Below are 23,183 nucleotides of genomic sequence, written 5' to 3'. Positions count from 1 at the left end.
TAAATCTTCCCTCTCAAAGAACGCGCGAGTTTGACCCCTAACCCTTTTGTCTACAGTTATCACTTGTGGTAACTCGATTTAAAAGTTAGAGAATTAATTTCCCCCAATGTTTACTTCGTAGATCTAACAATTTTTCTGATAGGCTACACTTGAAACAAGAGACCAGTTTGGACCATTTCTTGGCACCCTGCGTTCCCGTTTACGGCAGTTAAATGGTTTAATCGAAGAGGCTAACTCGATACTACAAAACATCGTCTTGTTATGGTACGTCATCACTTTGTTGCACACATGCAGTGGCGTCACGGAAGGAATCAAGCGAGCCGGAAGTACCACAATCCTCAACTTTGTCTATCACTTAATTTTGAACTCCGGTGATCTCGTCACATTAACGACGGTGACTTATTACGCAAGCAAGATCCCTGATGTCTTGGCCGAATCTTTTGATTATGTCCCGGTTTTAGCAGAACACGCCATCAGCGCTGGGTACCAGGCGGAGATCAATTTGTTGTATAATCAAATGTGGTCCATGAAGAATGGTATCCGTTTGGGAGGATGCTTTGTCATCACCAAAAATTTCTTCGTGTCCTTTATGGGAGTGGCCATTACTTACGCCGTCATTTACATTCAATTAAACCCGGATGTCCTGTACAAGTTGCAGAACTTGGGGAGCAACTCCACGCGTAGTTGCACTTGCAGTGTTTTGTAACGACGCAAATATGGTTACAATTATTATTTTAACATGTAGGATATAAATAGATCGTAACTATGATCAATAAATGATTACTTTTTGATCAGAGATGAAAAGCAAAAATATAACAATATTTGTTGTCTTTAAGTGCCAGTACACGTTTCCCCTTTTGTTACGTAAATAACCAACGTCCAATAAGTCAGAGTTGGCAACTACCTATCCAGTCCGGTTTAAACCACCTGGTTTAATCCGGATTAATCCACTTAAAATAATCCACCTAAAATATCCGGCTTAATTATGAATGGGGAAAAATCAATTTTGTGCCATAAAAATAATTAAAATACAACCAGAAACAAGGCGGCTCGTGCACTCAGGAAACAAATAGATTTCGTGAAAACATTTTAGCAGTTAAACTAGAAGACGATTTTGTATTGGAACCGGGGCTAGGGGTCGGGGAGTGCCCCTAAGCTCAAATAAGAGCTAAACAGAAATACCTTGCCTTCAAAAAAAACCTAAAATGACTCGTTTTTTTAAAAAATCCGGATAAATCCAATAAAATCCGGTTTAATCCAATTAAAACCACTGGTCTGGATTTTATTCAAATTATCCGGATTTTTGCCAACCCTGCAATAAGTGCAACCCTGATGTTCTATACAAGTTACAGCACTTTGTGATATATATTTCTTCGTGCTCTTGGACTTGTAGCAGTTTGTAAGGCAAATAGAATCACTGCAATTTATGTTTCGTGAAGTAAACATAATTTCCTCTAACATCGCAGAGAAGTTAATTTCATCATATTATGATATAATTTTCGGAAAAACATTTCGTGACTGTTTGATCAGTCGATGTGATTGCCACCATACAGCACTTTTATTCTAAAATAGACGTAAATTCTAGAGCTTTCGTCATTTCATATTAGCAAGAAGTGATATCTAGTTTACTAGGGAGAAGGTATAAATTCGCCACATTTCTATAGCTTTATTTAGTCCAGAAGTAGGTCCGGAGTTAATCCCCGCCTCTAAATTACAACCAGCATCTCATTGGTTCTTGAAACCTCACGTCAGCGCGACTCGAATGACGAAAAATCGTATTTGCGAATACGGAGAGGCGAAATAGCCCGACCTCCTTTTACGTCCTCCCCCCTTGTATTTTGAAAGGGGGACTGGGACTATGGCGCGTTAATACTTAGAAATCTTATACCTTCTCCCTAATAAACTATATATAGATAACACTTCTTGATATTAGTAAAAACAATTTTGAAATGGAACCTCGGAAAACGAATAAATTATGCAAATTTGGCATTGAAACATTTCTTTCATATTTGATGATTGTGTAATGGGAAAATTAAGGTTTGCTATTAAAGATATATATGTCTCAGAAGTGGTCAATTCATAAATATTTAAGGAAATAGTAGTCCTTTTCTTTGGAAGAGATTCGACGACGTCTTTAAGTTTTGTTTATATTAACGATAAAGTATACCTCGATTTCTCCAAGTTCATCTTGCCTTCGCTAGAAACGTATTTATTGAAAGGACAATGTTCAATGGACCACCTTGGAACACAGCTTTTCGTTGGCTCTTTAATTTAATTTTGTTCAATTAAAGAAGCAAATTAAATATTAAATTATATATTATATTATTATAAAAATATTTATTTCTACAGAAAAGGCAATATTCATACCTAAAAATTCTGTCAAAACATTTTCCGAATAAAATATGCTGCTATGCATAAGTATTTGATATAAAAGTCATATTATTTAAATATAATCATATTTGAAAAAAGGTATAAATAATATTGAAAACAATTCTTAAGGCATAGGTTATAGTGCCATCAGGTGCAGTACTTGTTTATCAGCTTTTGGTTCCACAAATAAACCCTTATTTGTTTTATTAGTAAAGGTGACAGTCTGTCCTCCTACACTATAGCAAGTAATCCAAGATAGGTTATCAATATATAAAATTAAAACTCTCAAGTACATCATAGGTTAATAATGTACCTTCCATATAATACTTTGGAAACTTTCTAATTCTAAAACCTTACTGGGAAGCACTTCCAGAGTGATATAAGAACTATACCTACATGCTATTTTTAAGTTCATTTCCTTATTTGTATTTTACAAGATTTGAATTGAAAGTCTTTTCCCTTATAAAACAAATTTACCAACGTAACTTGTAAGCACGCACAAGGCTAGGCCCCTTGTTTTTCAACCAGCACGAATATTAGAGAAAATAGCTTTGAACGTGTTAACATTTTAAACTCACTTGGTACAGCGAAATTACAAATTAATTAAACTAACATACTTGGACTTAATTGCTTTTGATGAAACTTTGAAAAGACACACCTTGAATAGTTACTTCTTAATTTGAAAGTATTCCGAAACGTAACTTCGCTGCAATTTCAAAGTTATTCGATGCGTTGGACCAAAGAAAAACCCAATGTTTTTTCTATGGGAAATTTAGAGAAAAACTGTGATTTTTTTAAACATTACGGGAGGGTGTTGTTTCTTATCTAAAAGGGCCATGTTCTAAGCCTTTTATCGCGTATCGCAAGCTGTCATTTTGCAAGTGTCAAACTTATAGAATGTTAGTTATACTCTTATGTCTCAATCAAGAGAAGTGCTTTTGAGTTCCGGTATAACAGGAACTAGAAAGCATTCAACTCGCGAAAAGACTCATTTGAGTGGTGTACCGTCGTTAATCAAGATGACGCTGTGCAAGTTCTTCTTAGCCATTGTAACATTGGTGATTTTCTATGGTGAGTGTACTGTATTGAATAATCTGAACTATTAAGTTTTGCCCGTCATATGATGATTCTTTGTTTTGTATATCTAGTCTCCTATATTTATTTTTACCTTTCGATTACAAGATGTGTATAATTCACACTGTTCTTAACTACTCTTGCTTTTATATTTTGTGACGCCATATTTCAACTCAAGCTAAATAATCCTTGATTTTAAACTGTACACTAAGAGGATTCCATAAATGAAGTTAATAAATATTTTGGAGATATTACTTTTTCATTGGATAAATTGGTCAGGTGGTGCTAATCGCCCATTTGGGGTAGTCCTCAGGTGTGGCGTCTTCTTCGCAGAGAGGACTAAAATAATTGCTTGTATCCTCTTTAGATGAATACATGGCTCTAATTTGAAGTGTTCATGATTTTAAATACTATTTCAATAAGAAAAGCTTCGTCTTTCTTATTATAACTAGTACATAGTGTTGTTGTTAGAAGCCAATAAGTGTAGATTGGTGTATATGCGGTATAGACGAAATATCATTCGATGTCGGTGTTAGAAGCCATTAAGTACAGATTGGTGTGCAAGTTGTAGTGCATGGTGTTGTTGTTAAGCCAATAAGTGGGTTTGGTGTGTATGTGGAATAGATTATAAATATTGGCTGAAAGAATTTGCGGATAGCTAGTTGGTGAAGGTATGGCGCTTAAGTGAGATAGATAACGTTGTGGAGTATACGGTCCGGAAATTGCGAACACGTTTGCTCCGATTTGCCAACTGCGAACGTGGGGACAGACACACACATGCACCCCATCCCCACCGCGATATACCTCCAGAGGTTAAAATATCAAAATAGTGGCCAAACACTCAATGAGAGTTGAAGAAACGTTGTGTTGCAAATTTTAGTAATTATATAACATTGATTATAGATCCTTATGCGAAATTTGAAGATACTAACAGCGACTGCTCGAGCCTATACAATAACTGCGCTGAAAAAGTTACGGTAAAGGAAAAAGACTGCAAGTAAGATAATTGAACCCTATTATTTTAACGGAATATTTAAAAATTTTCTACATCCTTTAGTTTCACAAACCCGTTTATTGATGAGTGTAAGGACGTCACTGAAAAGGAGTGGTTTTGGAACAATTTCACAAAAAATGTATGCCCCAATGTGGAAATCGACGATATAAATATAAATTGTGGTAAGTTTAAGGGGGTTACTGACACTTTTTTTTGTAACTATAACCTTAATTATTCTTTAAACTGCAGTAAATTAAAGAATTGAAATTTGGGTTTGTTTAGTTACTGTTTACTGATGTTACGTGAGGAGAGTATAATTTTTTGAACTAAAGTTGATGGAAAATTGAAAAACAATTATTAGACTATATGGAATTGACTTTCAAGGCTCGCCGGAAAAATAGTTGCCAGCCGTATAGCCGCGCAAAATTTTAATATTGGCGCGCTGGAGCCATCTTATTACTAGTTAAAACGTTTGAACTAAGGATTATGCTGGTACGCGTTTCTTGAGAGTCTGTCAGAAATTCAAGCGTGTATTGTTAAAAGAGCAGAATCTTGTAAGTAATACTAAATCCAAGCACTAATTTGAGGGTAACAGCTGGTTATGTTCATACAACCAGGCTCGTAACTGAGTTGATGACACTAAAAGCGTCACTTATAGTCAATGCGAATTTACAATTTCATATCATATTTTACCACGAAAGTGGTATTATATTACACTTTCAAGTCTCTACTTTCAAAATATCAAGTTTTTAATATAATTGAACCAAAGTATCTATTTCAAAAATCCATTGAAAAATCACGAAAACTCCGTTTCTATATATCAATAATTTTGTCTTGTCGAGCTTGTTCGCCCGTTTGATGACATCACTATGACGTGAGGAAAAAAAGCGCGGGAATCCTATACGCGTCTCGAGCTTCTCGCCAGTCTAAACTCTGGGTTTGATAGCAGAGAGAGTGGCACCATCTCACTTGAAAAATATATCTGTGACGTCATCCTACGGTTAACGTTTTTGCCTGTCATAAAATGATAAAAAGCGGATTTCAAATAATTTCATATGAAGCATTTTCAAATCCATATTGCCAAAGAACCAGAAATCGGGGAATTAAAGCTTGATATTTTTCAATTCACAGAAATTAATTCTATCTTTTGTTATATAAATCAGAGGTTTTTCAAACGAAGCTTCTCATACCCTTTAACGTAATTTTTGGCCTATTGACGCGACTCAGATCGATAGATACTCTAGACACAGTATAGGTATAGGTAGGACCATAAGTTCATAAGATATGTTCCATAAGTTTGTCACTGATTAATGATAGCTTGTCATGAAGTGACGTTGGTGAAACGTCATAGATTTTATTAAAGCGACGCCTTGTGAGTCGCTATCAAAGGCTTAGTAAGGCTCAATAAGAAGATAGACTGCAAAACCGAGTGTAGTCAATTCTCTCGTCGTTTTCGAATTAGCTCTCAGTAAGTTTCTATAGCTTTACGGAGTATAGGTGGTGTCATACTTATGGCACATATCTTATAAACATATGGTAGGACTTTAGTGATAACGTTGCAAGCCGAAAATTTCGTCAAGAAAATTTTATAATATGACCTTTTCGAGGTAGTTACTGAAATTGTCTTCAGTTTTCGAGAAATGTGAGCCCAGAGCTTAGCATTATCTATCCATTATCCACGTTATTTTAAATCCTATTTTATCCAAAACTTTGTTTATAAATAATCGGTTATCCACCAATTTGTGGATAATGGATAGAAAATGACGAGCACTATGCGAGCCACGTGTATACTTTTCAAATTCCTCGTTACCTTGCTTTAAATAATTTTAATTGTTTTCTTTAAAGCTAATCATAGCGATTACATAGAAAAGTGCCCTAATATGTTTGAATCTTGCTACGGAGAGTGGATCACTATTACCAATAGAAGCAACCTTCACGAAATTTCAGAGAACGTGTTTTGCAAGTAATTACATTTTGATACATTTTGTACAGTTTTCATCGTGTATTCTAAATTTTTTAAATATTTTCTGGCAATATTTTACAGAGCAAAGAAAGCTTTCGAAGCTTGCAAGGAAAAGAATAGTGACACTAAATTTTGCCTTAATAAATCTCCAAAGTTCATTTACATGTCCAAAGAAATTGAGAGCATCAAGAAGTTTACTTGCGGTTGCAATTCAAACATCGCTTCGTTAACCCTTATAACATTGTTATCACTTTTCCCTATTATATCATAGTCTTTTATTTGTACTTGAAGGAATTAATATAGGGAATTAGTTTAATTTTACACTGCGCTTTGAAAATTATTAAACCTTACCACAGTAGTAGCAAAGACAAATTGAAATAACATTAAGTGTGGCACTGTATTCGATGGAAGCCTTCCGTTGTGCCCAAAGTGGAGGAAGACTCGCTTTCTTTCTGCCTCTTTAGGTCAGGCAATTATTAAAGACAATATATTTTACGTCTGGTTTGACTTTGAAGCCCCATAAAGATGAATTTTCTACTACACAGTGGCTAAGCTTGGTAAAGGCTAGTTTAGCCAAAGGCAGAAACCAATCGGACCTAATGTATTAGGTCTGATTTAGTTCTTGCCTTGGGAAGAATTCGTGTTCTGAAAATTATCCAGAATGCTAGGGGAGTCACCTGGTGCTTTGAGGCAATCGAGCATTGGGGTATTTTTCGTTCTTGGTGTTCATTCATTTCGTACTGCAGACCTGGTAGATGTAATACGGTTTGCCTGCGCATCAGCAAAAGGGAATAATAAGCAAAGAGAATCATGTAGGCAACATACGCGACTATTTCCTGGAAGCCGTTTTTCGTTAGGGCAGAGGCAACTCGAGTCATGCTTTGGCATTATCATACCATAGAGATCATTACTGCCTCACTTTTTTGTTATTTCAATTTACCGTTGGAAGTAGTACTTTGCGGAGCCTCCGAGATGATCTAGGCCCGTGCGTGTCGATTTTTATGCGGGGAAATATCTAGTTTCATAGAGGAAATATTTTCACCCAATATGTGTACTAGATGACGCTCTTATTACAGATGCGAAGGGGGTATTTCATAAATTATCGTTGATATTTTAGGAGACAGTTATAAAAATTTTATGAAAGCGAAAGGTTTCACCCTTAAATTAACGTAACTGTTTTAGGGGCTATTTACTTTTTATTGAATCTTTTGGTTCGATTGTATGGACAACAAAATTAATTATGAGATTTTAACATTGTTGTTTTTATAGTAAAACAAATCTTCTTAAAGTTGTTAATTCAGAGTTTTATTATACCATAAGAGGAATTATTTAACTCCTTCGTAACCTTCAATTTTTTAACCTTAGCTTTTTTATCCTTTACTTCTTTGCCATGATAGTTTAATAAAGGTCTTCGGAAATTTTCTAAAACATTTTTTTACTATCTGCGACCTCGGTTTCACCACTCTACGTCTATGCCTTGCCCTAATATTGTTGCAGTCGACGGCGTCATGAGGCTGAACTTATTTTTATTTTACGGTACTAAAAGCGCCCCCAAGCGAGAAAACAGGGCGAACTAAATTAGTTAAAAAATATTCTCGCTTTGCGATAGGCACGGGCCTAGATATCTCGGAGGCTCCGTACCTAGCGAAGCTGTTCCTCTAATCCCACATCCACCCAGTTGACGCGTATTCTTAATGGTCATTAGATGTCGTTAACCATTTTGTCCTTCTGTCGTTGGATCTTATTGAATTTTGAAATTGTTTTTATAAATCTTAGACCATTCTTATCACATTGAAATAAGTGGTTTTCGAAATGACCGTTTTACTTAAAATTTTTAGATATCTCTGTAACCAATCGTATTGAACATGGATTCCATTACAAATTTTAACTATGATTTTATTGTCGGCGGGATGGAAAAGTATTTGTAACTTGCATGATTTGTAGCAAAATATAAAGTTTTTTTGACCAATTTTGCAATAACGTCCATCCACTCAAATCTTGTTTGCCACAAAGATCTAATTAGCTTGTAAACATTATTAAAAACTTGTTAAAACTAAACACGGAAGAGGTCGTAAAGATAATAGATTTCTACAAACGTTAATAATTAGAGGATAAAAAACATTGATTTTTTTCTAATTTTAAGTTGGGACACAAAGGTAGCAACGTTGTGAACCACATCATGGAATTGAGATCAAATTCATCCACAAATGAGTATTTGGTAACGTCATGGTGAGCCACACTAGTAAACTGTTGAGAATCGAGGCAAGATCAATTGCAGCGACCTCGGTGTAAGTTTAGGAATCCTCGAAGTAAAGTCTAGTTTATGCCTATAAATTCATTTTACTACAATCAACCATAATAACTCGGATTTATTTCCTTAATATCTACATTTGGCTGAAAGCTTATAAGAAGTTAGTCTTCGTATAACAGCCTTGTGACACTCGAAAGTGTTATCATTGTGTCCTTCCGGTTGTGTCAGGTTGAATCTTTGAAGAACTGATGTCAAAAAGAGGAATACTTCCATACGAGCCAAGGCTTCTCCTGGACAAGCCCTTTTTCCTGCAAATTTTTATGATGTAAGAAAGAATTTTAGAAATCCAATAAGGAGTCCATCACACACGAAGTACCAAAGTAAGATGTTATATCTGGTTTACTAGGGAGAAGGTATATGATGCCTAAGTATTCGCGCTCCATAGTCCCAGTCCCCCTTTCAAAATACAAAGGGGAACGTAAAACGAGGCCGGGCTATTTCGCCTCTCCTCAGTCGGAAAATACGTAATTTTCGTCATTCGCGTCGCGCTGACGTGAGTTTTCAAGAAACAATGATATTCTGGTTGTCATTTAGAGGCGGACCTACGTTCGGACTGGAGATAAAGCTCCATTCACTCATCAGGCTTCAAGACAGCGGGACGTCACGAAGCTAGCGCCACCACATAAATAGCCCTTTGCGGCGTAAAAAATTGGGTAGGCAACTCTCAGCATCAAGGGGGTTGATACATTTCTGTCTCTGTGCACTCTCATGATACAAAAAGACTACAGCGCAGGCGCCAAAAATTGAAATGGAAAGCAAAGTTGTAGATCATTTGGATGTAACTAAGATGGAAAGACACGGGGGTAAAACTTTGCCATTAACCTTACTTTTTGTCGCCTGTGCTGTAGTCTTTTTGTATCATGAGAGTACACAGAGACGCAATGTATCTTGTGTGTCCCAATACTGAGGATTACCGACCCCCTTATTTACGTCGGAAAGGTCTATTTTCGCCTCTGAGCTTATCGTGTGATCAAAGTGAAGTGACGCAGTATTTTTTTTTCGCCGTTTAAATTAAATGGCACCATCAGAGGCCATTGGAAGCTCCGTGCCTATACACACACAAACGGCGGACTTGCTTTTGCTTCTTGTAAAACTATCGCGCCCTCAAGCCTCCGATGGCCCCCTTTAAGATGATGGAAAATGATGAAGGAAGCTGGGGGGATTCGAACTAAATATCTAAGCTGAAGACGGATAGATTATAAACCGCCACAGGAGGGTTATGGACTTATGATCAAATCTTCAATGTCGAAATTAACTTACCCATGGAGAATGGTATCAGATGATCCATTTTCTTCAACGATCCATCAGCCTCCAAGAAACGTTCCGGAATGAACTTTTCAGGGTCGCTATAGTACCTTGGGTCTCGATGAATTCTCCACAAATTGGCCATAATGATGCTTCGTTTGGGTATAGTGTAACCAGCCAGAGTAGCTTCCTCTGTTTCGTAATAAAGAATAACAAGTAACGCAAATGAAAATTTTCGTGATATCTAGGTGTGGTTGGCATGTTTGTTTCGGTAGCCAAGCATATTTTCTAACACGATTACACGCTAAGTTAGTATAAAATGGTGTCCATTAAGTTCTTATTGGTTCGGGCTTACTAAAATAATTATATTTAAAAATAGATTAATATCTATAAAACAGACATACAAATCATGTTGGTTTTTTTGTTCCTTAATTCTAGAGAAAAATACTTCTTAATTGTCTGCAAACCAACTGAAGCTGTAGAAACTACGCAAGTCGCAAGTCACCGTGTTTTAAACCTAATTTGACGGTACGTGGAACCGAGTGGTAAAATACTTTTATAACAGCGAAAAACGTTTCTAGAATTTCACTAGTTAATTACAAATATGTTTCTTAAAAAAACCTTTTTACCCCTCTCATAAAGAAATGAACTCCCTAAAATTAGTTTGAGTGAGGATACGTTGTGAAGATATACATTTGAACGCCCCTCGTCTAGTTTAGCTGGCTGTGGAGGACTGCGGTTAGCGGAATTGAGGGACGACATGAAAAACAAAGTGACCACTGCAATAATACTAATTTCTTTATTTCCCAAGCAATGGCAGCTGGTTGTCTTAATCGTGGTTTTCGTGTACACAGACAAACAGACGAACGAACAAACAAACAAGTTGGGAAACCAAAATAAACCTCTCCGAGCCGAATTTACTTTCTAAACACAGCTCCACCAGCCAATAAGAAAAACCGGAAATACATAGTTCAAATTGGCGAAATATTGCCAAGGTCTTTAGCAAAGGCTTAAGCGTTTAACAATTTCCTTTGTATCCTCAATAATTCTAATGAGGACCTAAAATGTATCACTGAAGGGTGTACTTAACTTTCGGCTCACTCTGAACCGTTAACACCTCCTATAAGAGGAGGCGAAACAGTCATTTCTAGTTTAAATCTAGGGTATCTTATTTCACAGACCCAATCATTTCAACGCTTGTGGATAGATAAAGAATCAACATCCATATCATCCAATGAATATAAAAAACGCGATTTCACTATATATAAATGTAGTAAAGCTGAATTAAAAAGTAAACACCAAATTTGAAATGTTAATATCAAAAGATGTTCTTGGAATATTAAGATGAAACAGAGCTTTATAGCTACACAACTACTTAAAGAATCGTAATGCCGAAAAATATTTAAAATATTTCCATTTAACATTCTGCAAAAAGGAAATGTTATCGTTTTGTAAGAGATCTTATCATTCTACTCGCTTTATATTAACTTTGATGTGCGTGTAGTGTTTCGATTCGGATGCAATCTTCATTACTCGTTCTATATAAACTCTCACTTGTGTCATTACATAGAAATAAGTTTATCTTAAATAATTAATTAAATATAAATGATATTAATTATTTTAATCGCCAGTAAATAACTTTAAAAAAAATTAAATCGTTTAAAATAAAGTTGTTCCTATTATCTTTCGAAGCTTTGCTAATATTGACGTTTAAAGTGAAGGGTACCCTTCCTGCCCGCTTTCTTCAAATTTTGGGGTATATATACAATTCGTTTCCATTGTAATAATAGATAAAATGGCATTCGCGTGAACCGATAGTGGAAGCCCTGTCATTGGGAGGCTTGACGTTTCTCGTAACCGTAGCCGATCGCCGCGTATATCATAAAACCAAACGATAACGATGGAGAAGATGGTGTTGCATAGAAACTGGTGTCAATGTGGGATTGACGAAGAACAGAAGATGGTGGTGCATAAAAGCTGTGTCAATGTGGGATTGACGAAGAACAGAAGATGGTGGTGCATAGAAGCTGGTGTCAATGTGGGATTGACGAAGAACAGAAGATGGTGGTGCTTACGAGCCAGCAAGTACAGGCTAGTGTCCATGTGGGATGGACAAAGACTAGCAGATTGTGGTCCTTAGAAGCCAGTTAGTAAAGACTGGTGTTGGCAGATGAATGGCCAAATTTCCGTGAACCGCGAACGCGTTCCGGAAATCGGGTATTTGTTTGCTCTGATTTGTAAACTGCGAACGCGGTCACGTGAGGTCTGACAGACAGACAGACAGACACACAGACAGACACGTACAGTGTAATACCTCTCAGTGACGTCATCGTCACTCGGAGAGGTAAAAATTACCATGTTACATAATCACACCTCCCGAAAAGGTCTACAATTAACCATTTAGTAATTAGAAACTTACCGGGATTACTGTGGACAGGAATAATAGCGACTATCGTGGCAAATCGATGTATTTCAGCGATGACGGCTTCAGTGTAGGGCATTTTTGGTCGATCGATAATTGACGGTTCCCTTTCCCTACCAATGACGCGGTCAATTTCCTCTTGGACCTTCTTTTGGACATCTTGATGGATCATCATGATTTTGTAGGCCCAATACATGGTAGCGGTGATTGTCTCGGTTCCCGCGAAGAAAAAGTTCATGCCTATGGCAATTAGACGATCGACTGCGGAAATATTAAGTTATAACCCATATTTGTGAATCAAGTCAAGGAAAGAATGGTAAACCAATGTTAAGTTTCGTTTACTTGTAAAGGTGGTATCTTCTACTTTCTCAGTCTCTTGTCTCTTTCTTTCGTCCAAGAAAGCGTCCAAGTAATCTCTCATATTGTTTGGATCGTAAGTATCTTCGTGTTCTTTGATATGTCTAGTGAATATCGACTGGATATGCTTCTTGATACCTGTGAATTTGTCGTAGTTTGGTAGCATGTGGATAGGTAAAAATCTGTAAATAAGAATTTTTACACGGAATATTGGTGAGAGCTTTTAATTTAATCAAGGTTTCATTAGAGCAGCACGTGTTGCGTGTATAGACCAATAATTATTTAAATTAATTCTGGTAAGAAACCTTTAACGGTAGCGAACGTGACATACAATCGCTGACCTCTGTGAACGGAAACTACTTTGGTCAAAGTTAATGAAGGATGAAGCATGGCGCGGCTGTAGTGGATCCATTACAAGGTGACTTTCCTCCAGAACTCCTTGTTTGGCTTGGCAAAGGCTAGTGGGCGGGATTTATCGTATAACAAATGTCTCTCGCTTTGCCAAGCCAGAACTGGAGTTCGTAAAGAAAGTCAACTTCGTAGATGTTAAAAGTCAACTTGTAGGGGATCCACTGGAGCCGCGCTATGCTTTAATATTGGACGGGTATTGATATTGTTATTTAATAAAACGGAGTAGTGAAGCTCATTTAGGATAAATGAGAAATTAATTTTGTCGTGTAGAGACTGTTTGTTTTTCATAATATAGGAAATCAACAACCAAAGCTACAGTGCTACACGGAATGTAAACCAGAAAATTAAATTTGATCACTCCAGCAAGATTCCAGATTTATTGGTAACATGTATGAAAAATACAACCCCTTTGGAGCGGGACGGCTCACCCGAGGGGTCGGATTAGAGATGTGAGTCGGTAATTTGGTAAATTACCGGTAATTTACCAAATACCGCGTAAATTACCGTTTTATACCTTACCGTAGTTTTACAATGGTAATTTACCGGTAAATTACCGTGGTAAATTACCAAACATTTTTATTACGCCTTAAAACTTCATTTTACACTTAAACGATCATTTATTTCTGTGTTTACTTTTAAAATGACTCACTATGTAGGCGCTAATCGCTAGCCAGTACTTACAAAGTTGCACTAGAAATTAGTCTTTTAATAGATTTTTAGTTAGAGATCACATTAGAAGGCCACGGCTGCCGTCTTGGTAGCAAAAGCCGCAAATACGTGTAAAGCAGTCAAGATAGTGCTCACAATTAAACGTTGTTGAAAGTAATGGATTGTAAGTACAGGGAAAATAAATTACCAAAAATTACCGGCTGAACGGTAATTTTTGTGTTCCCTATATTTCAATCGGTAAATTACCGTTTTTAAAAATTACGGTAATTTCACATCTCTAGGTCGGATGTTTGTCAAAATCCCGTACAGTTCGTTTGAAATCTATTTAAAATCTCTCTCGTAAATCTCGAAATCCTACCCTTAAAATCTCGAAATCCCGAAATCTCACGTGAAAATCTAAAAATCCCAAAATCCCTACCTTTAAATCTGAAAATCCCGAAATCCCTATTTTAAAATCTGAAAATCCCGAAATCTCACATTAAAATCTAGAAATTCCGAAATCTCACATTAAAATCTAGAAATCGCGAAATCTCACATTAAAATCTAGAAATCCCGAAATCTTAACGTAAAATCCCGAAATCTCACCCTAAAATATCAAAATTTGAAAATCCCCACGCTTACAATACACGTTTTGCATCTATTTAAGAGGGGAAGACACGGGGGTAAAACCATCTCGCTTTTTGGCACCTGCGCTTTATAAGAGTTCTGTATTACAAGTTAGACTAATTTTCTCCAGTAAATTAAAACAAATTTAAAGTCTAAAACCTAAACCTACATTTCAAAATCTCGAAATATCCTTTGAACACCGGAAGTTAATAGTAAACCTTGATATCCCCTGCAAATTCCCAAAATTTCATCAAAAATCTGAAAATCTCCTTGAAATCTGAAAATCTCTTTCAAAATCTGAAAATCATGTTCCAAATCCCGAAATCTCCTTCAAAATCTGAAAATCCTGAGCAAAATCCCGAAATCTCCTTCGAAATCTGAAAATCGCGTTCAAAATCTTAAAATCTTGGACTAGATTTCAAGATTTCTAAAATCTCAGTCAGAATCTCAAAATCTAGGGCAAAATCTCAAAATCCCGTACACTATAATGCCGAACGTCCGACCCCTCGGGCTCACCACTATAAAAGTGGTGGCGCTTCACTTTTCAATGGCCGCTTCAACTACAGAAACACGGCAACACCTAGAACCTGCTTCAAAGAATGTACCACTTCATTGTGCAAACTTTCCCGTCATTTCCCAGTAATAAAAGCAATTTCATTATGTTCATCATTCAAGTCTATACTTTCAAAGATATAACATCAAGCTATTGGCATTTTCATGTGTTCTCTTAAAGTGGGTTCAGAGGTTTGGTGTGAGACCCAAGTTAATTTCACAATGAAATGAGTAGGTTTATTTCATTACTCGAACCCTGCTTATCGTGAAATATCATTAATACTTAAAAATAAATGGGGTGATACTACTCCATTTGACTCGGAGAGGTAAAAATTTGGTTTTCTCAACTCGTTTATTTTATAAAACCAAGTATTAAATGTGACTTTTTAGGGGTCTCGTACATAATCCCCCTGGACATAATCCCCCCGGACAAAATCCCCCTATTTTGGATTTGCCAAGACTTTTTCCCCCCGATTTTAGACGTGTTTGTACAAAATCCCCCCAAAGAAAACGTCCAGGACAAAATCCCCCCAGAGAAAACGTCCAGGACAAAATCCCCCAAAAGGAAAACTGTTTAACAAAATCCTACCGAAAGGATCATTTTATTGAAAATCCCCCAGATAATAGGCATTTAGAAGTAAAGGTAAACGGAAGCCCAAATCTAAAGATTATCTTCAATAATAATGCAAAAGTATAATTCACAAGAGTGAAAGGTATTGCAAACAATGTTCCTAAACCAAAAGAAGTAAACTACTGATTTTGTTTTAACTTATTTCCAAAATTCCAATATTTTGGGAAAGGCGGCATTTTATGGTTAGTCAGCAATATTTTGGAAAAGGCGGAAATTTATGGTTAGTCAGCGATATTTTGGAAAAGGCGGAAATTTATGGTTAGTCAGCAATATTTTGGAAAAGGCGGAAATTTATGGTTAGTCAGCGATATTTTGGAAAAGGCGGAAATTTATGGTTAGTCAGCGATATTTTGGAAAAGGCGGAAATTTATGGTTAGTCAGCAATTTTCTGGAAAAGGGGGAAATTTATGGTTAGTCAGCAATATTCTGGAAAAGGGGGAAATTTATGGTTAGTCAGCGATATTTTGGAAAAGGCGGAAATTTGTGGTTAGTCAAAAATATTTTGGAAAAGGCGGCAATTTATGGTTAGTCGGCAATATTTTGGAAAAGGCGGAAATTTATGGTTATGAGCAGTATTTTGGAAAAGGCGGAAATTTATGGTTAGTCAGCGATATTTTGGAAAAGGCATAAATTTATGGTTAGTCAGAAATATTTTGGAAAAGGCGGAAATTTATGGTTATCAGCAGTATTTTGGAAAAGGCAGAAATTTATGGTTAGCCAGCGATATTTTGGAAAAGGAGGAAATTTATGGTTAGTCAGCGATATTTTGGAAAAGGCGGAAATTTATGGTTAGTCAGCGATATTTTGGAAAAGGCGGAAATTTATGGTTAGTCAGCAATATTTTGGAAAAGGCGGAAATTTATGGTTAGTCAGCGATATTTTGGAAAAGGCAGAAATTTATGGTTAGTCAGCAATATTTTGGAAAAGGCGGAAATTTATGGTTATGAGCAGTATTTTGGAAAAGGCGAAAATTTATGGTTAGTCGGCAATATTTTGGAAAAGGCGGAAATTTATGGTTATCAGCAGTATTTTGGAAAAGGGGGAAATTTATGGTTAGTCAGCGATATTTTGGAAAAGGCTGAAATTTAGGCTTAGTCAGCGATATTTTGGAAAAGACGGAAATTTATGGTTAGTCAGCGATATTTTGGAAAAGGCGGAAATTTATAGTTAGTCAGCGATATTTTGGAAAAGGCGGAAATTTATGGTTAGGCAGCGATATTTTGGAAAAGGCGGAAATTTATGGTTAGTCAGCAATATTTTGGAAAAGGCGAAAATTTATGGTTAGTCGGCAATTCATACTATTTTCTCCATCATTGGTTCCGCTTTTCCTCGTAGGGGGAATACTACTATTTTTACTACTATCCTACTAAAAAAATTTCCACTGTGGAAAACGACCTCTAAAATAGGAATGACCCCTGAAGGGTTCGTCTCCAAGGTGGGGATTTCGTTCCGTAAGCGGGGGATTTTGTCTCCAATTTGGGAGGGATTTTGTCTCCAGTTTGGGGGGATTTTGTCTGCAAATGGGGGGATTTTGTCTTATGCCCATTTGGACGGGGGGAAATTTTTGGGGGGATTATGTCCAGGGGGATTATGGGAGTCACCCGACTTTTTAGAGTTAGCGACTTTTCTTAGAGATTCTATGTCCACCTAGGCCTACAATTAAAGCTTAGATTGCCTGTTATATTCCGAAGGTTTACTCAATCACTTGGGGATAGCTGAATTTTTCCGAAATTGAATGTCCTTAAGAGTAAATTCAGACTTACTTAGATAATGGTGTGGCCAAGAAGGCGCTAGCTCCTTGTAAAAGTCCAAAGACTTCGTTAACGGCTGCTCTAGTTTCAAGAAATTCGGGATCATTCCTGCCGTAATGTTTGTTAAAAAGCAAACTGCAAATGGTGTTGTTGGCGCAGTTGGAAATATCCTCGTTGATATCGATTGGTTGTCCTTTACTAAGCTCCAAAGTTTTTACCAAATCGCCAACAATGTCCAAAACTTTGCGTTCCAAAGCCAACTTTCCAAAACCAAAGTCCCTCAAGGTATGCAAGGCAAATCTTCGGTGCTCTTTCCAAATTGGTCCCTCGCTCTGAGCAATACCTAAAGTTATACGTTAAGAAATGGTATTTTCAAGAGAACTATTGAGAACTTGAATTGAATTACCTAAGCTGTCAGTTATCCATTGAAAGAAGCTAAAATCTTGTGGTTTCCCCCCAAAGTCGTAGCCCTTTTCGACAAAGGCTTCACGCGTAACTTCGTAGCTGTTCAGATGGACGATCGGATCTCCCATTATTCTGATCATGATCACGTCGCCGTACTTTTCGGACAATTTTGATAGCTTGACGTGGGGTGTCTTGGTCATAAAAGGGGCGTAACCGATAATGGGCAAACCCCATGGTCCTGGTGGATACTTGCGACGCTTGATCAGAGATGAACCAGTAATATAAACGATCAGACCAACCAGGATGGTCAGTAGAATTGCCTTTGGATCCTTTAGGGCATCCTCAATAATACTTCTATACCACAAATCAGACATCTTTAGTGAATAGTGTATGAGCAAATGTCAATTTGAAGTTGTTGAAAGTTTTATATCTTCAGGAAAAACCATTCATTCACATAACTAAGAATTTGGTCGTATGATTGATTGCATATATTTTTTATACGAAGTTTTTCTAAACCCTATTAAAATGAATACAGTTTACACCAGGGATAGATTTAATTTTAGAAGAAAGAATAGAGAACGGTTAGTATTTACTTCAGTCCGACTCATAGCCCAGTATAGAGCCCCTCCCTCCAACACGTAACAAAAAGTTTAAATTATCTTATTGGCTCACTTAAACTACGTTTTGATGACGTAGCTGACGGGGACGGCGAAAAATACGTAATTCCTTTTCACCTCTGTCGCCATGACTCGCCTCTTCTTTCATACCCCCCGTCCCGACGAAGGGGTCTGGAACTTTGACGCGCGCCCAGCTTACTCTGTTCTCCATTCCTTCTTTTCCCATATTCTTAGTTACCTAAATGAAGTATTTTTATTTTTAAATTAGAGATAAGATAATATATAAGCCTATATCATTTCGAATTATTTCCCAGAAGCATGGAACTGCGCATGCCTCTTTAAATAAAAAGACCGATAACAATAAAGTATTAAAATTATCATAAAATGTAAATTAAAAAAGAACTCAAGGCCGAGTTTTTTATTTTTACCTTGTAATCACGGATGATTACAAGGGTAAAGGTAACAGTGTGGACAAAAGTTAATAATCAGTCTGGTAAATAACGAGGGGACAGTGTTTACGCGCCAGCCGAGCTATGAATAAAACCCTTTGTAAAGCTTCAATATTCAGTATTTTAATTTTAACACCAGCAATTGCTTATCAATAAATAGCTATGGTTACATATTTAGGTAGTGATAGTCCTCTCGACAAGGTTTTGTTTTTATATGGTTTTATTAGTGGTTAACTGCTCGTGTTTTATTATTATAATTATTTTTTTTAAATTAATTTAAAGTAACGTCGTATTATTATGGGAAATCTAAAATTCAGTGTTAATCGATTTTAAATTAAAATATATTTGGACAGATTATCTTTCATAAATTACTGATAATGTAGGAAATAACACAGGGTAGTCTAAAATGGGTGCTAAGTACAGTACAGTGGGTTCTATGGAAAATATAGAGTCGAAATTGTTCTATGACATTTTCCCTAAGGAAACCGTTTACAAGTTGTGATTGGAGTGTTTAACGGATGACCCCTTATTTATTAAATAAATTCAATCTACTTCTCTATTATGAAAAAAACCTCGTATAAATATTATCGTTCCATTGTACTGTGGCTAAATTTATAGCTGAATCGAACTATAATTTCACAAAGCAGTAAACAACAATTGTACACGAGTAATACTTTCATATAAACCCATATCGACATTTTTCCTGACTCATCGTAATTTCTTCGAAGTCAAAAGCAAGTTATTAAAATATGTTCCATAAGTACTTAACAGTAACTTTAACCGCTTTCTTAGCGTTAACAATTGGGGTTAAAACCGGTAAGAGATTAATTTTGACAAGCCTAGCTTCATTAAAAGTAAAATAAATGTCTTATCGAATTCCATAGAATCTGTGTGTGACATAGGAGTTCAATTTGGTGATAAGTGTTACTGGGCTAGCCATGAAAAGGTTTCTTGGGGTGAAGCTCTGATCAAATGTCAAAAGTTTAATCCACACGCAAGTCTAGCCAAGGTCAATACCGATCAGATCGAAGACGCGATGATGCGACTATTACTAAAGCTAAGATTCAACTTTGGGAAGTGTATAGACGATAACGAAGTTTGTCCATTCATCGGAATGATGAGAAATCAAGACCATTGGCACTACATCGATGGCACTGAAGTTCCAGAAAAATATCGTCAATTTTTATGGCACGAAGAGAATAACAATGAACGTAAGATACAGGAAGATGATTGCGGGGTAGTTTTAGTAAAATCGTTCGAGATCCAGCTGGGAAGTAAAGAATGCTCTTTACCATCTCCGTTTATTTGTGAAGTACCTATTGTTAAACGTAAGTTCGTATTTAATTTGTATATTTTGATATATTTCATGGCATGTTTTGAGGCAACTTGGAGCGAATATAAAGAAATATATATATATTTTCTTTTACTTTGAGGGCATTGCAATACTTCCAGTCTTCCACCTCAATGCCCAAAAGGAATGACCGTTGGTGACAAATGCTACTGGGTTGAACACCAAGCTTTAAATTGGGGCAACGCTTCCCGCGAATGTAAACGACTGAACCCCAACGCACAATTAGCTATAGCCAATACACAGGAGACGGCACTGCATCTCATCTACTTAGCAAAACAAAGTAATGCCCGTATAACATACATTGGCTTGGTAAGGAACAGCAATAGCAAGTCCAACGAGAAATGGGAAAATATTGACAGAACAACATTTGACGAAAATATTTGGGGAAATGGTGGACCTCTTAATCTTGGACCTGAAAAATGCAGTGCTATCTACGAAAATGATAAAGACGGATACGGAATAAGGGCTATAGCATGTCACAGTAAACACTCCTTCATGTGTGGGGTACCAGTATCCAAGGCTGAATATAATTACGTTAAAGTCCACAAATCAGCCAAAGAAATTTGCGCTGATGCCGTCAAAGTGGGCGATAAATGTTATTGGCTTGAAACTAATAAAGTGGCCTGGTTCGAAGCCGAATCTCAGTGTAACAGAATTAATAGCGACGCTCACTTGGCCAAAGTTAACACCGTGGAGATCTTAAATAAAACCAAGAAATTCAGTGTGAATGAGAAATGGCTCAAAGATGATCACATTTACGTTGCAACCAGTGATCTTTATAGGAAAAATGACTGGCGATACCTTGATGGAACCAAGGTCACTGAGAAGGAATTTAAAGAAATATGGTACAATGGCCGTCCGAATCACGGGGACGATCGATATTGCGGAGCACTGCGCGGTGGTGATGAACATAAAGTGATCAACGTATGTTGCCAAACGCAACGTGCCTCCTTTTGCGAAATATCGACCAAAGTGCATTCAAAATCGGAACAAGTTAACTTCGAAGAATGTAAATTTTCCGAGGACCGCCCAGTTACTAAACCACCAACACTCCAAACGACTACTAAACCACCAACAGAGCCACCCACACTCCAAACGACTACTAAACCACCAACAGAGCCACCCACACCCAAACCCACTATACCACCCACACCTAAACCCATTATACCACCAACGCCTAAACCCATTATACCACCAACGCCTAAACCCATTATACCACCAACGCCTAAACCCATTATACCACCAACGCCTAAACCCATTATACCACCAACGCCTAAACCCATTATACCTCCAACGCCTAAACCCATTATACCACCAACGCCTAAACCCATTATACCACCAACGCCTAAACCCATTATACCTCCAACGCCTAAACCCATTATACCACCAACGCCTAAACCCATTATACCACCAACGCCTAAACCCATTATACCACCAACGCCTAAACCCATTATACCACCAACGCCTAAACCCATTATACCACCAACGCCTAAACCCATTATACCACCAACGCCTAAACCCATTATACCACCAACGCCTAAACCCATTATACCACCAACGCCTAAACCCATTATACCACCAACGCCTAAACCCATTATACCACCAACGCCTAAACCCATTATACCACCAACGCCTAAACCCATAATACCACCAACGCCTAAACCCATAATACCACCAACGCCTAAACCAATTAAACCACCAACGCCTAAACCCATTATACCACCAACGCCTAAACCCATTATACCACCAACGCCTAAACCCATTATACCACCAACGCCTAAACCCATTATACCACCAACGCCTAAACCCATTATACCACCAACGCCTAAACCCATTATACCACCAACGCCTAAACCCATTATACCACCAACGCCTAAACCCATTATACCACCAACGCCTAAACCCATTATACCACCAACGCCTAAACCCATTATACCACCAACGCCTAAACCCATTATACCACCAACGCCTAAACCCATTATACCACCAACGCCTAAACCCATTATACCACCAACGCCTAAACCCATTATACCACCAACGCCTAAACCCATTATACCACCAACGCCTAAACCCATTATACCACCAACGCCTAAACCCATTATACCACCAACGCCTAAACCCATTATACCACCAACGCCTAAACCCATTATACCACCAACGCCTAAACCCATTATACCACCAACGCCTAAACCCATTATACCACCAACGCCTAAACCCATTATACCACCCACGCCTAAACCCATTATACCACCCACGCCTAAACCCATTATACCACCCACGCCTAAACCCATTATACCACCAACGCCTAAACCCATTATACCACCAACGCCTAAACCCATTATACGACCAACGCCTAAACCCATTATACGACCAACGCCTAAACCCATTATACGACCAACGCCTAAACCCATTATACGACCAACGCCTAAACCCATTATACGACCAACGCCTAAACCCATTATACCACCAACACCTAAACTAACAAAACCACTCGCACCTAAACCCATTAACCCACTAAACCACCAACATCTAAACCAACAAAAGCACCCACACCCAAATCGATTGAGCCACCCACCACATGTAAACCCATTAACCCAATAAACTGGCAAAACCTAAACCTACTAAACCACCAGCAAAACCACCCACACCTTAACCCACTAAACTAAACCATTAATTTATATAACAATGAATATACATCCCTATGCTATACCCTTTCTAACCTGTCAATTTGATTTGGGTGTTGGCTTACAAGTCAACGACGTCTTTTGAGTAGCCAATCATTTGCCATTTCAAAGAGGCCTAATATCCAGTTAAAATTTTGTCAAAATGATTAGAAACAGAAATTTCATTGATGGCGTTAGCTTTTTTTGGCGCTTGCTAGAAAAAAAACCAAATTCGTTTTGGTTGCGGATTGAGCTTGTAAAAAACCAAACCAAGGAACAAGCGAAGCTACAAGCAGTCAACCAGTCACGTAAATGGCCGAGCTTGAGCTTGCGCAGAAAAGG

General features: G+C 37.4%; 1 protein-coding gene across 1 annotated transcript; it reads right to left on the bottom strand.

The window, feature by feature from the left end:
* Positions 1-8,370: 8,370 nt before the first annotated feature.
* On the bottom strand, positions 8,371-18,471 carry LOC149591740 (cytochrome P450 2A9-like). The gene is made up of 7 exons (XM_089861759.1): positions 17,763-18,471; positions 17,369-17,699; positions 12,722-12,918; positions 12,377-12,640; positions 9,973-10,149; positions 8,790-8,960; positions 8,371-8,728 (listed from the first exon to the last, which is right to left on the bottom strand). The coding sequence occupies exons 1-7, from the start codon at positions 18,133-18,135 to the stop codon at positions 8,718-8,720; spliced, it is 1,524 nt and encodes a 507-aa protein (XP_089717885.1). The 5' UTR covers positions 18,136-18,471; the 3' UTR covers positions 8,371-8,717.
* Positions 18,472-23,183: the final 4,712 nt, after the last annotated feature.

The sequence above is a fragment of the Phalangium opilio genome, unplaced genomic scaffold (assembly GCF_054372755.1).
Source record: "Phalangium opilio isolate 3A_F unplaced genomic scaffold, DU_Popi_V2 ptg000500l_1, whole genome shotgun sequence".
NCBI lineage: Eukaryota > Metazoa > Arthropoda > Arachnida > Opiliones > Phalangiidae > Phalangium > Phalangium opilio.
The sequence above is the reverse complement of the archived record's forward strand: the minus strand, read 5'-3'. Positions and strand labels throughout refer to the sequence as shown.